The sequence below is a fragment of the Convolutriloba macropyga genome, chromosome 1 (assembly GCF_964194025.1).
Source record: "Convolutriloba macropyga chromosome 1, txConMacr16.3, whole genome shotgun sequence".
NCBI lineage: Eukaryota > Metazoa > Xenacoelomorpha > Acoela > Convolutidae > Convolutriloba > Convolutriloba macropyga.
In genome coordinates this window covers 21,585,138-21,601,629 of record NC_134468.1, presented here as the reverse complement: position 1 = coordinate 21,601,629, position 16,492 = coordinate 21,585,138, and the positions used below count along the sequence as shown (strand labels likewise).

The window sequence follows — 16,492 nt, the reverse complement described above, 5'->3', positions numbered from 1 at the left end:
AATTTGTGGGGATTGTAACTTTATAAAAATTTAACTGCTGTCAATTCATTATTGCAGATCAAAATTCATATTGGCAAAAAATTCATAAAACACGTGAAGAAAGTTGACAGTCCACAAAAAACTCATGTGGAATATGTCTGTTCCAAGAAAAATTTAACTGACAAAGAGTACGTTGATTATTTGCGAACATTATTATTGCTAGGTTTCCTTCTAACTCCTTTTTGCAGATATGTTTCATCTGAACAAAAAACCCATTAATCATCACTAATGCAAGCTGGCGAAATTTGAGAGATGAGACATAGTCATTAGAGTTCACGAGGAGAAAGTTTTTTTTTAATGATCAAATAGTGACCTCAGGATATGCAAAAACAAAAGTCAAGAAGTCATTTTTCGAAAACAAAAATCAAAAGATCAAGTCATGAACAACTTTGCTTCAGCTATAAAAATAGCCGGTAGAATACCTGATGCGACTCGTGCAATATAATTTCTGAATCAGAATTATTAAAGAGATTGGGCCATTGTGCTGCCTATATCGGAAACATCAAAATTTAAATGCCTTATAGAACTATGGTGTTTTGAAAAAGCAGACGCGACGGACTTTTTATTTTGAAGTTATGGGTTTTTGTGGTGGATAGTTAGGTAGCTAGGTAGGGGTGGGGTAGGTAGGTGCGGGTGGTGGGGGAAGGGGTAGGTTTGTACGAGGGAGGGTAGACAAATGGGGGGGCGAGGGGCGTAGGTAGGAGGGGCAGGGTAGATAGGTGAGGGGAGTGGTGGGGTGAGAAGTAGGTAGGTGGGCGGGGGGGTTAGTGAGGTGATGGGGTAAGTAGGTGGGGTGTAGATAGATGGTGGGTTCTCTAAAAGGGATAGGGAGGAGGGACTGTTCTGGGAAGAAAATTTCGCAAATTCACTATTCGATCTTGAAGGGTATGTAGGTGCGGTTGAGGGGATGTAGGTGGGTGGGGACAGGGGTACGTAATTGGAGCGGTTAAGAGGGTTTTGGGGGTGTAGGTAGGTGTAAAATGCGAAGTTGTTTACTGAAACTAACCTGCGCAAGTTCTCACGACTGAGTGGCATGAGATCCCATATCTTGCTTGCTGGTGGGGGTGCTTCCTCGTCATTGATATGGAGCTGCTTTCGTACAGAACACTTGCCCGATAGCACTATGTAGATGTACTTGCACTCTTTATAGTCTGTTGCTATCACCTAGAAAAGAAAAGAAGAACTATTTCAAAATGTACTTTTACTAATGAACGATTAGGTCTGAGTTTGATCGAAAACAGTATGATGACAAATCAGGCGTTCCAGATCAATTCAAATCCTAAGCACAGATGTTGGTTGATGCGGCTCCAATTATACAGTTAGTTCCCGGGCCGAGGCGTCCACCCGTATTCCACCGTTATTAAGCGAGAATAAGAGTGTAAAGCCAATGCACTCTTAATTAGCAAGGAAAAGAGTGGAAAAGTGAAATTTTGAGAAAATTACACCTTTCTGTACACTCTTTACTCTCTTTAGTCCACTCAAACAATCATTTCTTATGTTTTCTCCCCTAATCATCCCCTAATTTTTCTGCACTCCTCCAACATTTATGAGAAACTTGTAAAAAACGATTTTCAATTTGATCATTTGATTGATTAGTTGCGTTTCCGGTAAGAAACGTAAAGAGGGTATATTATTTGTCACTTTTTAGTCCATTTCATTTAAAAGCTTCTACTTTTGTGTTGAGTCTCCTATATTTGCATTGAATTCACTGCAGTGAAACTTCTTTTTCCAATTTTTGTTTCAACTTCAACTTGCTTTGGAAGATCTAAAACCTTGTTTTTTTTCGAATTCGATAGGCCTCACTCTTGGACTTTAGATTTTTGGAAAACCATTTTGGGTCCCAGGCCTAGGCCTCGAATTATGAAAAGACTTTAAAATGCTAGTAGGTGGGGGCCAATATTGACTATAACTACACGGTCGAGCTTCCTAGTTAAAGTCGAGCTAATATCTTTTCATGGGTCCAGCTAAAGTCTTTTAATAACGTAGAAAGTCCAGTTAGGGTTTTTTCATGGGTCCACCATTAGTCGTTTCAATAGTCTGTTTTTTTCAGATTTCAAAATTTTTATTTTTCTGCTTCTGTACATACAGAAGCAGAACCGGAGCAAGACTAAATAGCTCTGCACCAGAGCAGACGCACTTAACAGACAGTTGGAAAACCGCCAAAAGCCTTACGAATTTTGTCAAACTTTAAGAAAAAAAGTTATGGTAGCTGGAGTATAGTACCACACTACTTGATTCATTGAAAGCAGCTAGCTTAATTGTGTTGGTCCTAGTCCCATTAGCTATGACAAAGTTTTGGCGTTATTCAGTTTGTTTACCCTTCAAAATTTCGAGCTATCTTTTATTAAAAAAATGCAGATTTTTGAGGGATTTGTCGTTCTTCTGAATTGTAAAAGATGAAGGAGCATACATGCTGACTACGTAATAAAATAATCCACGTAAAATTTTAATAGCAAAAAAGCAGACTTATGGAAAGATCAATAATGGACCCATGAAAAGATTTTAACTCGACTTTGTTTGCAAACATTTTGTCGGGCTTAAGTCCAGCCCAAATTTTTGGTCGAGCCAAAGTCTTTTGTAAAATTTTGGGTCCAGCTAAAGTCTTTTGCAAAAAATCTGATTCGAGCTAAATTCCAGAATGTTTTAGAGTCCAGAAAAAATTTTCATACCTCAAATGTGTCGAGTATGGTCTTTTATTAGCAAGTTGTGGTCGAGCATCGTGTTTTCCTAAATCCAGACCTAGAGCTAAGTCTTTTGGTATATTACTGAATTTTTTAGTGACGCATACACATTAGGGCAATTGTTAGAGTCATTTATAATAGTTGGAAACATTGCGTAAGGTTGGCACCGAGTTCTATTTCATGATGACCTTTGTTTTATTTCTTCCGTTTTCAAGATACATAATTTTGAGGTCATGCTTCCTGAGCAAACCTGTGTGTCGAAATAGAGAAGCGCTGTCCCAATGATTGCAAAAACCTTCCACTGAGCCAAATTCGAATATGATCATATCTGTGTTCATGCTCCAGGAGCTCACAACTGGATTCGAAAAGGTTTTGGCAGACACGATGATCCAAGTAGGTGCTTCATTTTACTGTTTCCGTGGCAGCCTCTTCAGCTTCTATTTCAAAACTGTTTGAGCTGACAACCTTTCGATAGTTTCCTATCACATTATCTTTCAGTGTGTGGAGGTTAACTAAATGCAAACTGTGAAAAGCATATCACGCTCAGTGTTTTGCCCAACATGGTTATCATGTGCATTAATCAATTCTATATAGAAATATCATTTACTTTTGTAAGTTGTACAAAATTTGAACTTGTTCTCTAGAGCTAATTTAGTGGTATTACTTTTGCAAACTCAAATTATAACTCTATTAGGTCAGTAGTTCTTTTTAAGTTGAACGATAACAAATCCATAAGAGTTAGCTCTAGTTTTCACAAAAAGATGCTCATTATTGAGGCCTTTAAAATTATCCACTTGAATCCCTCTAATCTCAGTCGCGCCTGAATGAGACACAACATTACGTCTAAAGGCTTCCAACTGTGTGAAATGACGTTTTGTGGAGAGAATATTGAGATGCAGTAAAACTAATAATTCTACAATTTTTTTTTATTTTTGGGCAAAGTGGTCTTCCTGAAAGTTCAAACATTATCATCAACACGAGCGCCCAATACCCGAGAGTTTAACATAAGCAAAAGTTTAATCCCTACAAGCTTTTATTGAAACATTAATCAATATATCGGTAGGTAGCAATAGTTAGTTGTTTGTCAATGAAGCTAGTGCTTATTTTTCTGTGATTCAAAAATTGAATCGGCTTTCATTTTTGGATCTTCAAACCAACAGCTGTGTTGGATTATGCAGGAAGTCTGGCCTTGGTTGTGGAGTACCTACGGCATCTCGTTCATATTAGCGAGTTTCTCGCTGAAATTATGGACATCTTGTTTACTTGTAAACGGAACAATGATACGTTGCTTAAAATCGCTCTCTAATTATCGAACTCATTCAGGCGCTTTTTCCAAGACAGTTGGTAACTACTTTGAGCAAGTTGAAATGGTAACTGGATCATCAGACTTCTGGTTTAGTGAATTGCTGACAGGAAAAATTGTCGGATTGAAGTTAGTTTGGAGAAAATTGTTGAGTAGTTAGATAATACTGGTTAGAGCGCATTCATAATCCTCGATGATAGAAGCAATCCGTGCATAAACCAAGCCGTCCGAGAGAACGTATTCCCAAAAATTGCATAATTAAACCAGACAAAACAATCCCGGAAAAAAATAGTCCGAATAAACAAACAAAACAGTCCCAAACAAAACAGTCCCGGTCAAAACACTCATTAGACAAAGCAAAAACAAAGTTCAATTTTAAAAGTAAAAGTAAAGGACCGTTTTGAAGTAAAAAAACGGACGCACAATTAAAGGTAACTGATTTGAGCACTGGAGGGCAGAAAATTTTGTCTCAAAAATTCAAAAAATAGAGGTAATTTGGATCAGACCGTGAAGAAAATAAGGAATACAGTTACAATATGAAAAACACGGCTGCGATAAACGTGAGAGAACGGAAAGTGAAAGCTAAGATCGACACTACAATAAACAATTTGCTTATAGCGCTGTTTTTAATCCGAAAAATTGTTAAAAAAGAAAAAAGAATTGGCTAATGAGAAAAATAGATCACAGCAGCAAAATCAACACTTGCTAAAATTTAATATTATGACTCTAGCCTTTCATGAAAAATTGTTAGGCGTGGAGTCTCGTCTGCTCTGTCTTTCAACGCCCAAAAAAAATTTGATAGATTATGCAGGAGTTCTGGCCTTGGTTATGGAGTACCTGCAGCATCTCGTTCATATTAGCGAGTTTCTCGCTGAAATTATGGACATCTTGTTTACTTGTAAACGGAACAATGATACGTTGCTTAAAATCGCTCTCTAATTATCGAACTCATTCAGGCGCTTTTTCCAAGACAGTTGGTAACTACTTTGAGCAAGTTGAAATGGTAACTGGATCATCAGACTTCTGGTTTAGTGAATTGCTGACAGGAAAAATTGTCGGATTGAAGTTAGTTTGGAGAAAATTGTTGAGTAGTTAGATAATACTGGTTAGAGCGCATTCATAATCCTCGATGATAGAAGCAATCCGTGCATAAACCAAGCCGTCCGAGAGAACGTATTCCCAAAAATTGCATAATTAAACCAGACAAAACAATCCCGGAAAAAAATAGTCCGAATAAACAAACAAAACAGTCCCAAACAAAACAGTCCCGGTCAAAACACTCATTAGACAAAGCAAAAACAAAGTTCAATTTTAAAAGTAAAAGTAAAGGACCGTTTTGAAGTAAAAAAACGGACGCACAATTAAAGGTAACTGATTTGAGCACTGGAGGGCAGAAAATTTTGTCTCAAAAATTCAAAAAATAGAGGTAATTTGGATCAGACCGTGAAGAAAATAAGGAATACAGTTACAATATGAAAAACACGGCTGCGATAAACGTGAGAGAACGGAAAGTGAAAGCTAAGATCGACACTACAATAAACAATTTGCTTATAGCGCTGTTTTTAATCCGAAAAATTGTTAAAAAAGAAAAAAGAATTGGCTAATGAGAAAAATAGATCACAGCAGCAAAATCAACACTTGCTAAAATTTAATATTATGACTCTAGCCTTTCATGAAAAATTGTTAGGCGTGGAGTCTCGTCTGCTCTGTCTTTCAACGCCCAAAAAAAATTTGATAGATTATGCAGGAGTTCTGGCCTTGGTTATGGAGTACCTGCAGCATCTCGTTCATATTAGCGAGTTTCTCGCTGAAATTATGGACATCTTGTTTACTTGTAAACGGAACAATGATACGTTGCTTAAAATCGCTCTCTAATTATCGAACTCATTCAGGCGCTTTTTCCAAGACAGTTGGTAACTACTTTGAGCAAGTTGAAATGGTAACTGGATCATCAGACTTCTGGTTTAGTGAATTGCTGACAGGAAAAATTGTCGGATTGAAGTTAGTTTGGAGAAAATTGTTGAGTAGTTAGATAATACTGGTTAGAGCGCATTCATAATCCTTGATGATAGAAGCAATCCGTGCATAAACCAAGCCGTCCGAGAGAACGTATTCCCAAAAATTGCATAATTAAACCAGACAAAACAATCCCGGAAAAAATAGTCCGAATAAACAAACAAAACAGTCCCAAACAAAACAGTCCCGGTCAAAACACTCATTAGACAAAGCAAAAACAAAGTTCAATTTTAAAAGTAAAAGTAAAGGACCGTTTTGAAGTAAAAAAACGGACGCACAATTAAAGGTAACTGATTTGAGCACTGGAGGGCAGAAAATTTTGTCTCAAAAATTCAAAAAATAGAGGTAATTTGGATCAGACCGTGAAGAAAATAAGGAATACAGTTACAATATGAAAAACACGGCTGCGATAAACGTGAGAGAACGGAAAGTGAAAGCTAAGATCGACACTACAATAAACAATTTGCTTATAGCGCTGTTTTTAATCCGAAAAATTGTTAAAAAAGAAAAAAGAATTGGCTAATGAGAAAAATAGATCACAGCAGCAAAATCAACACTTGCTAAAATTTAATATTATGACTCTAGCCTTTCATGAAAAATTGTTAGGCGTGGAGTCTCGTCTGCTCTGTCTTTCAACGCCCAAAAAAAATTTGATAGATTATGCAGGAGTTCTGGCCTTGGTTATGGAGTACCTGCAGCATCTCGTTCATATTAGCGAGTTTCTCGCTGAAATTATGGACATCTTGTTTACTTGTAAACGGAACAATGATACGTTGCTTAAAATCGCTCTCTAATTATCGAACTCATTCAGGCGCTTTTTCCGAGACAGTTGGAAACTACTTTAAGCAAGTTGAAATGGAAACTGGATCATCAGACTTCTGGTTTAGTGAATTGCTGACAGGAAAAATTGTCGGATTGAAGTTAGTTTGGAGAAAATTGTTGAGTAGTTCGATAATACTGGTTAGAGCGCATTCATAATCCTTGATGATAGAAGCAATCCGTGCATAAACCAAGCCGTCCGAGAGAACGTATTCCCAAAAATTGCATAATTAAACCAGACAAAACAATCCCGGAAAAAATAGTCCGAATAAACAAACAAAACAGTCCCAAACAAAGCAGTCCCGGTCAAAACACTCATTAGACAAAGCAAAAACAAAGTTCAATTTTAAAAGTAAAAGTAAAGGACCGTTTTGAAGTAAAAAAACGGACGCACAATTAAAGGTAACAGATTTGAGCACTGGAGGGCAGAAAATTTTGTCTCAAAAATTCAAAAAATAGAGGTAATTTGGATCAGACCGTGAAGAAAATAAGGAATACAGTTACAATATGAAAAACACGGCTGCGATAAACGTGAGAGAACGGAAAGTGAAAGCTAAGATCGACACTACAATAAACAATTTGCTTATAGCGCTGTTTTTAATCCGAAAAATTGTTAAAAAAGAAAAAAGAATTGGCTAATGAGAAAAATAGATCACAGCAGCAAAATCAACACTTGCTAAAATTTAATATTATGACTCTAGCCTTTCATGAAAAATTGTTAGGCGTGGAGTCTCGTCTGCTCTGTCTTTCAACGCCCAAAAAAAATTTGATAGATTATGCAGGAGTTCTGGCCTTGGTTATGGAGTACCTGCAGCATCTCGTTCATATTAGCGAGTTTCTCGCTGAAATTATGGACATCTTGTTTACTTGTAAACGGAACAATGATACGTTGCTTAAAATCGCTCTCTAATTATCGAACTCATTCAGGCGCTTTTTCCGAGACAGTTGGAAACTACTTTAAGCAAGTTGAAATGGAAACTGGATCATCAGACTTCTGGTTTAGTGAATTGCTGACAGGAAAAATTGTCGGATTGAAGTTAGTTTGGAGAAAATTGTTGAGTAGTTAGATAATACTGGTTAGAGCGCATTCATAATCCTCGATGATAGAAGCAATCCGTGCATAAACCAAGCCGTCCGAGAGAACGTATTCCCAAAAATTGCATAATTAAACCAGACAAAACAATCCCGGAAAAAATAGTCCGAATAAACAAACAAAACAGTCCCAAACAAAACAGTCCCGGTCAAAACACTCCTTAGACAAAGCAAAAACAAAGTTCAATTTTAAAAGTAAAAGTAAAGGACCGTTTTGAAGTAAAAAAACGGACGCACAATTAAAGGTAACTGATTTGAGCACCGGAGGGCAGAAAATTTTGTCTCAAATATTCAAAAAATAGAGGTAATTTGGATCAGACCGTGAAGAAAATAAGGAATACAGTTACAATATGAAAAACACGGCTGCGATAAACGTGAGAGAACGGAAAGTGAAAGCTAAGATCGACACTTTACAATAAACAATTCGCTTATAGCGCTGTTTTTAATCCGAAAAATTGTTAAAAGAGAAAAAAGAATTGGCCTATGACAAAAATAGATCACAGCAGCAAAATCAACACTTGCTAAAATTTAATATTATGACTCTAGCCTTTCATGAAAAATTGTTAGGCGTGGAGTCTCGTCTGCTCTGTCTTTCAACGCCCAAAAAAATTTGATGGATTATGCAGGAATTCTGGCCTTGGTTATGGAGTACCTGCAGCATCTCGTTCATATTAGCGAGTTTCTCGCTGAAATTATGGACATCTTGTTTACTTGTAAACGGAACAATGGTACGTTGCTTAAAATCGCTCTCTAATTATCGAACTCATTCAGGCGCTTTTTCCAAGACAGTTGGTAACTACTTTAAGCAAGTTGAAATGGAAACTGGATCATCAGACTTCTGGTTTAGTGAATTGCTGACAGGAAAAATTGTCGGATTGAAGTTAGTTTGGAGAAAATTGTTGAGTAGTTCGATAATACTGGTTAGAGCGCATTCATAATCCTCGATGATAGAAGCAATCCGTGCATAAACCAAGCCGTCCGAGAGAACGTATTCCCAAAAATTGCATAATTAAACCAGACAAAACAATCCCGGAAAAAATAGTCCGAATAAACAAACAAAACAGTCCCAAACAAAACAGTCCCGGTCAAAACACTCCTTAGACAAAGCAAAAACAAAGTTCAATTTTAAAAGTAAAAGTAAAGGACCGTTTTGAAGTAAAAAAACGGACGCACAATTAAAGGTAACTGATTTGAGCACCGGAGGGCAGAAAATTTTGTCTCAAAAATTCAAAAAATAGAGGTAATTTGGATCAGACCGTGAAGAAAATAAGGAATGCAGTTACAATATGAAAAACACGGCTGCGATAAACGTGAGAGAACGGAAAGTGAAAGCTAAGATCGACACTTTACAATAAACAATTCGCTTATAGCGCTGTTTTTAATCCGAAAAATTGTTAAAAGAGAAAAAAGAATTGGCCTATGACAAAAATAGATCACAGCAGCAAAATCAACACTTGCTAAAATTTAATATTATGACTCTAGCCTTTCATGAAAAATTGTTAGGCGTGGAGTCTCGTCTGCTCTGTCTTTCAACGCCCAAAAAAATTTGATGGATTATGCAGGAATTCTGGCCTTGGTTATGGAGTACCTGCAGCATCTCGTTCATATTAGCGAGTTTCTCGCTGAAATTATGGACATCTTGTTACTTGTAAACGGAACAATGATACGTTGCTTAAAATTGCTCTCTAATTATCGAACTCATTCAGGCGCTTTTTCCAAGACAGTTGGTAACTACTTTAAGCAAGTTGAAATGGAAACTGGATCATCAGACTTCTGGTTTAGTGAATTGCTGACAGGAAAAATTGTCGGATTGAAGTTAGTTTGGAGAAAATTGTTGAGTAGTTCGATAATACTGGTTAGAGCGCATTCATAATCCTCGATGATAGAAGCAATCCGTGCATAAACCAAGCCGTCCGAGAGAACGTATTCCCAAAAATTGCATAATTAAACCAGACAAAACAATCCCGGAAAAAATAGTCCGAATAAACAAACAAAACAGTCCCAAACAAAACAGTCCCGGTCAAAACACTCCTTAGACAAAGCAAAAACAAAGTTCAATTTTAAAAGTAAAAGTAAAGGACCGTTTTGAAGTAAAAAAACGGACGCACAATTAAAGGTAACTGATTTGAGCACCGGAGGGCAGAAAATTTTGTCTCAAATATTCAAAAAATAGAGGTAATTTGGATCAGACCGTGAAGAAAATAAGGAAAACAGTTACAATATGAAAAAGACGGCCGCGATAAACGTGAGAGAACGGAAACTGAAAGCTAAGATTGACACTTTACAATAAACAAGTCGCTTCTAGCGCTGTTTTTAATCCGAAAAATTGTTAAAAGAGAAAAAAATTGGCCTATGACAAAAATAGATCACAGCAGCAAAATCAACACTTGCTAAAATTTAATATTATGACTCTAGCCTTTCATGAAAAATTGTTAGGCGTGGAGTCTCGTCTGCTCTGTCTTTCAACGCCCAAAAAAATTTTCTGTTATCAATATCTCCGGGGTCTGGTAAATGACTGAAAATTATCATAACTTCCATTTTTTCATTGCCTATTCTGACTCTATCATTGAATTTTCTTTTAGAGAAGCGCCGAGAAAATGCACTATCAGTAACTGGTTGGCTCGTAATATAGCCATATCCGTCAAAAATGAGCAATTCCGATTGTTTGTTTGTCTGAAGTAACTCAAAATTGCGACGCCAAACATTGTGAGACAATCTTTTACGAGCTTGCCAAATGAAACAAAACACGTCATTGAGTTTAACAACTAGTTCTGCGTCCACTTTTAATACATTGATAATTTTATTTGGTTAGCTTATTTGTGAGATTAATTTTTGTTAATTAATGCGTGTAGTCACTATCTTAAAATATTGGGACCGTTTCGGGACTTTTTTCTGTTTTTTTGGGACTGTTTTGTATGGGACTATTTTGTTCGGACACGGCAGTAGGCATGTCTGGTTTTATCCCAGAATTTTTCTTTTTTCTTTTTCAATTTATACCATCATTGTTTGATCGGTTTCTTCGTCGAGAGTTTCTACTGCATCTGCTATTGAATCAATGTCCAGACATTGTATTTGTCTTCTCTCTTTTATAATTTTATCACGACCATTGGACTATCACAACAAATAGGCGTAGAAACATCGAAGTTTTTGTGGCTGTATAGGTATTTTCGAAAATTTTGACCGTTCTATAAAACTTGCTAATTATTATTGATCAGAACAATATACTACAAAAGCATTTTTGGCCATTGTTTGTTTATAAGAGACCTTATGTCATTATCACTAGCAACATTAAAGTGGACAAGTTGAAATCTCACTTTTGTATGCACATTACAGATCTTCCTTGATTAGAAATGTTGCTGTAACACAACTGGAACTAGCGTGTTTGTTGAAAAAAATTATATAATTGGGGAATGAGAGTATATTCACCTTTCCCCTTTTGAAGTAACTGACGTAGCATACTTCGTAGTCTGGGACCGTCAGTTTCTCTAGATGTTCTATGCCGTTCCAGCAGGATAGCAAGTCGAGGGACTTCATGAATGAGATGTATGAGTACTCCAGATCTGGCTTGGGTCTGAACAGAAATATGTTGCAGAATTCTTCTCTTGTCAAACCTACAAACATGTCATAACTGAACGCTGCTCTTCACTCTTTTCCTTATCTTAACTTAAACTCATGCAACTTAGAGCCGGATTTCTCCTAAATAGTTCAACTATTGATTGCTCCTTACCGGCGACACTTGCGTTCAAAAAATTTAAAAGCGGATTAGAGATATTAAATTAACTACTTAGATGGACCTTGTTTTCTGTCTTACGCTAACTCTGATTTCTGAAACAAAGAAAAGAGAAAATTTCTTCGCTGAATAATTTGCAGAATACACTACAGAGATATCAAATACAGAGAATGAATGAACGCTTCACAAACTAGCTGATAATTCATGTCAGAACAAATACCTACATATACAAATATCCTATTTGAGGCTAATTAAAATTGTGGTTATCACAGCTCCCATTACACCAAAGCTCTGCTGAAGTGATAGCTTGCCCGGGTCCATTGTCCTCCCTTTTTGTTGTAGGAGTAGCTGGGTAATTTGTCTGTGGGGGGTGGGGGAATTGATGTAAGAGTGAGAGGGTAATTTGGTCTGGGAGGGGGGGGGGGGGGGGGGGCAAATGATATAAGTTTTGAGCTGCATTTTCCTAAAAATCCTCCCATTGCAGCGCCACTCTTACATTTTATGGGCGGAAAAATTCGGCCATGGTTACCAGTTATTATTATTACACCACATGGGTTAATATTACGTCAAGTTAGGTTTTTATTGCGGAGTTGTACTGTGTATGTTGTTTGAGTGGTACAGATTGAATTGTATTGGACTTCTGTGTTTGAAAATGAGGACTGTGTTCTTACCAACTACCTCTACCTCCTTCTTGCATACCATGGTGGCCTGTCTCCTCTCTCCCCTGATCGTCTCCAATTCCCCAGTGGTGTCCCCCTTGCCCAGAGTGCCCACCACTGTCACCGTGCTCATGTCCCTCTCTGGGTGTGTCTGCACCGACACCACCCCACTCAGTACCAAATAGTACCATTCCGCAGTGTGACCTACTCACATAAACAAGTCACCCAGTGAAACGAAACTTACACCTTGCCATGTCATGCAAGATCTTGATAACTCCTGCAAAGCTTGAAACATCTTGCCAAGATCTTGATAGACAAAAATTTCTTGGAACACCTTGATAAGATCTTGACAATGGTTAATTTTTCTTGGAAATATTGTCAACATCTTGTTTCTTGACAGCCATGCAAAGAACTTGCAAGATGGTACACATCTTGATGTTTTCTTGGTAAGTACCATGGCAAGATCTTGTCAACATTTACCAAGATTTAGTATCTTGTTTCTTATCAAAATGTACCATAAGTTTCAGTTCAATGGACAACCAATTAACCACTATAAGAACAATCTCTCTTACACATTGAAAATCGGAAATTAAGTCTTGCTTTTTTTCTACTCATTTTCACTGTTGCCATTTCGTGAATGGAACAAGCAACCAATAATTCATACGTCAAAAATGACACTTTCATTTTTTTACAGCGCTAATTAAAAAATGTCACAATCTTGGGTAAATTGACAACTGGGAGAGCCACAATGGTAATATTCTCCTGAAATATACAAAAAAATCAAGCCCCCAAGCAACAATGGAGTTTTATACATTATGTACAAATAAAGTAGGAGAACTTTCAACAATATCATCGGAGATAGAAGCAGACGGCTGCATTATAAATGACAACAAGACTATTTGAAACACTTTGAACATAACTGCCCAAATGGGCAAATACGAAGCGGAATATATTCTTATAAAAATTGGGCATAATTTTGATTGAACAGTTCAACTTTAGATTTTTATCTTGAAAAATTTATCTAACATTGATAATTCAGACAATTGACAGGTCCGTTTAGGTTTGATAATGTCAGGCATGTGAAGGCCGGAAAGTATGCAAATGGAACTCATTTAAAATGGCTTTTAATGATTCAAACTAAAGCTCTTGCTACTGGTCTTAAAGATACTCATGTCATACCTGTCGACAAGAAAGAACTAATTATCGTCTTGTTACAGTTTGGCAAAGAAAGAAAAATAAGGGTTTCAAAACAAAAAAAACTCAACAGATGCTGTACTATATCTCAGTAATGGAGAAATTGAACAGTAATAAAACTGGCTCCATCTTTCTGAATGTAAAAAAAAGCTTTCAACTATACCTAAAATAAAATTTGTCGACAAATACTTTCTGGGTATTTCGATTAATCCACAGAAAATTTGGTAACTGTAATTCTCTTCTGCCCAACGCTAATATTTTACCAGCGCAATTTCACCCATGTTCGCATACGCAGACAAAGTTTAATATTTTTAAAGCTGAGCCTACTCCAGCGCCATACACACTTGATGCACTGGGGAACGCCAGCTATATTTTCATACATTACGTCGCCAAGCCTATAAACCAATGTTGTCTATGTATCCGAACATGATTAACAACGTTTTGTCACCACTTCTCGCGTTGAAAAATATGGTTAAATTGTGGACAACAGTGGCAAAAAAAATGCAAACAATCGTTACAAAAATCCGTCACAAATCTCAAAATTGCACGTTTTTATGTCATCAAAGATTTGTGGACAGAGGCCTCGTCATACTTTCCGCAATTTTGAGCGTGCTCATTCCATTCAATTTTATGCTGCGATCTGAATTACATTAGTAATTTGGTTTGCGTGCGACCATTGAATACAATATAAGGTACAAACTCAAAGACGGAAATTTGTAAGACTAGTCCACATTTTTCACATTTCAATCAAAGCGTACAAAGAAAGAGCTTCAATTCAGACAACACTATATTTACTCTATAGAAATTTATCTGACCGTAATTTTGGAAAAAGTGGCAATCATTTTTACGGTATCAAATATTAATTAATTGTAGCGTCAAAAACTAGACTTATCACTCAGTGTTTTTTTTCTTCAATATAATTTAGCTTTTTGATTTTTTTAATGAAAGCTTTCAGTGCTGTTGATTTTATATATGAATTGAGCCTTTCGATTTTTTAAATAAAAATTCTTCAGCGATAGTTTACCTCATGGATAGAGTTAGTCTTCTGATTACATTAATTAAAATACATCAGTGTAATTTAATTTATAGATTAAAAAGTTTTCTGATTTTTTTAATAACAAAACCCTCATCCCCTGCTTTTTACAGACAATAGTTTCCCTTCTTTCTGTCCAAAACAAAATTTGGAGCAATTTAAAGCAATTAAGACAAGCTAATTTGTAACTATGAGCCGCATATCAAGGTGACATTAAAACTGCTGATTTTGAAGACGCGGATAAAAGTTGCTTTTAATTTACGGATAATGGTGACTAAGATGCCAAAAACCGCGGAAATTAGTGACGTTCAAAGCGAAATTAGTTCAATTCAAATAGAATAGCGTGGATGTTATTAAAGTAAATGTCCGATTAAAAGTGGCAGGTCTGTCGGCTTTTCTCGCTTGTCATTAAATTCCGCAATCGAGGATATCAGTGGCGAATTTTCCAATTCAAAGCCAAATTGATCTGATTACCCTATTGTCACTGTTGTACGCAAAAACCTATAAAACCTAATCTTAAAACATGGGGGAGTGGACTATGCCAGCATTAGCAGGCGATTTTGTTTGCTGAAAACGTAAATTTGGCAACGTGGTGTAGCTACCAACATTAAAGCCTAGTGGAACAAAAAACGGAACAGCTTAACTTTGTGGAAGTGAACGCAAATAAAAGATGCCCTATGTTTTTTAAGAAGCATCCAAAAATGGACTATACTACCATATTGCATAATAACAACTAAATAAAAGAACAACCGACTAACGTCGGGCGAATTGCTCTCAAGCGACCGGCGAGTGGTTGGCTTCGTCAGTAGCTAGCCACGGGGGGGGGGGGTGCACCAGGGGGGACAACACTGGGTTGGGGGGCAACAGCGTGGTGGAGGGGGAGATAGTTGGGGTGGGGGTCAAAGGGGGGTCAAACTCACTCTATGAACCGCCCTTCACACCATAAGTATAAGTATAAATCTCCAATACAGTTTGAGCTGAAACAGAGCTGAAAGGCTCTAAGAGCACTTAATGACCACTGGGTGCTACCTTTTTATCCCGTTTTTCAGGACAAAAAGTCAAAAGCGTCAGACGAAAAATCGGTCAAGCAAAAAATCGCATAAAAAAGACCGACAGGACTAATATAATTGCTACAAACTTGCTACAAATTTACATTAATTAAAATGCATCAGTGCATTTTAATTTATAGATTAAAAAGTCTTCTGAATTTTTTAATAACAAAACCCTCAGCCATTGCTTTTTTACGGACAATAGTTTCCCATCTTTCTGTCCGAAACAAAATTTGGAGCAATTTAAAGCGATTAAGACGAGCTAATTTGTAACCATGAGCCGCATATCAAGGTGACATTAAAACTGGTGATTTTGAAGACGCGGATGAAAGTTGCTTTTAATTTGCGGATAATGGTGACTAAGATGCCGAAAATCGCGGGAATTAGTGACGTTCAAAGCGAAATTAGTTCAATGTAGTTAGATTAGCGCGGATGTTATTAAAGTAAATGTCCGATTAATAGTGGCAGGTCTGTCGGCTTTTCTCGCTTGTCATCAAATTCCGCAATCGAGGATATCAGTGGCGAATTTTCCAATTCAAAGCCAAATTGATCTTGATTACCCTATTGGCACTGTTGTACGCAATAACCTATAAAAACTAATCTTAAAACATGGAGGAGTGGACTATGCCAGCATTAGCAGGCGATTTTGTTTGCTGAAAATGTAGGTTTGGCAACGTGGTGTAACTACCAACATGTACACCGAGTGGAACAAAAAACGGAACAGCTTAACTTTGTGGAAGTGAACGCAATTAAAAGATGACCTATGTTTTTTTTAAGAAGCGTGCAAAAATGGACTAAACTACCATATTGCATATTAACAACGAAATAAAAGAACAATCGACTAACGTCGGTTGAATTGCTCTCAAGCGACCGGCGA

General features: G+C 37.0%; 1 protein-coding gene across 1 annotated transcript in view; it reads right to left on the bottom strand.

The window, feature by feature from the left end:
* LOC142336424 (uncharacterized) overlaps positions 1-16,492 on the bottom strand; it is a 51,892-nt gene that overhangs the window by 7,683 nt on the left and 27,717 nt on the right. Inside the window, exons 9-11 of the mRNA XM_075385257.1 lie at positions 12,352-12,543; positions 11,377-11,561; positions 1,046-1,203 (exon numbers count right to left, since the gene is read on the bottom strand). Of these exons, the coding sequence (XP_075241372.1) occupies positions 1,046-1,203; positions 11,377-11,561; positions 12,352-12,543 (535 nt within the window). The remainder of the gene's footprint in view (positions 1-1,045; positions 1,204-11,376; positions 11,562-12,351; positions 12,544-16,492) is intronic.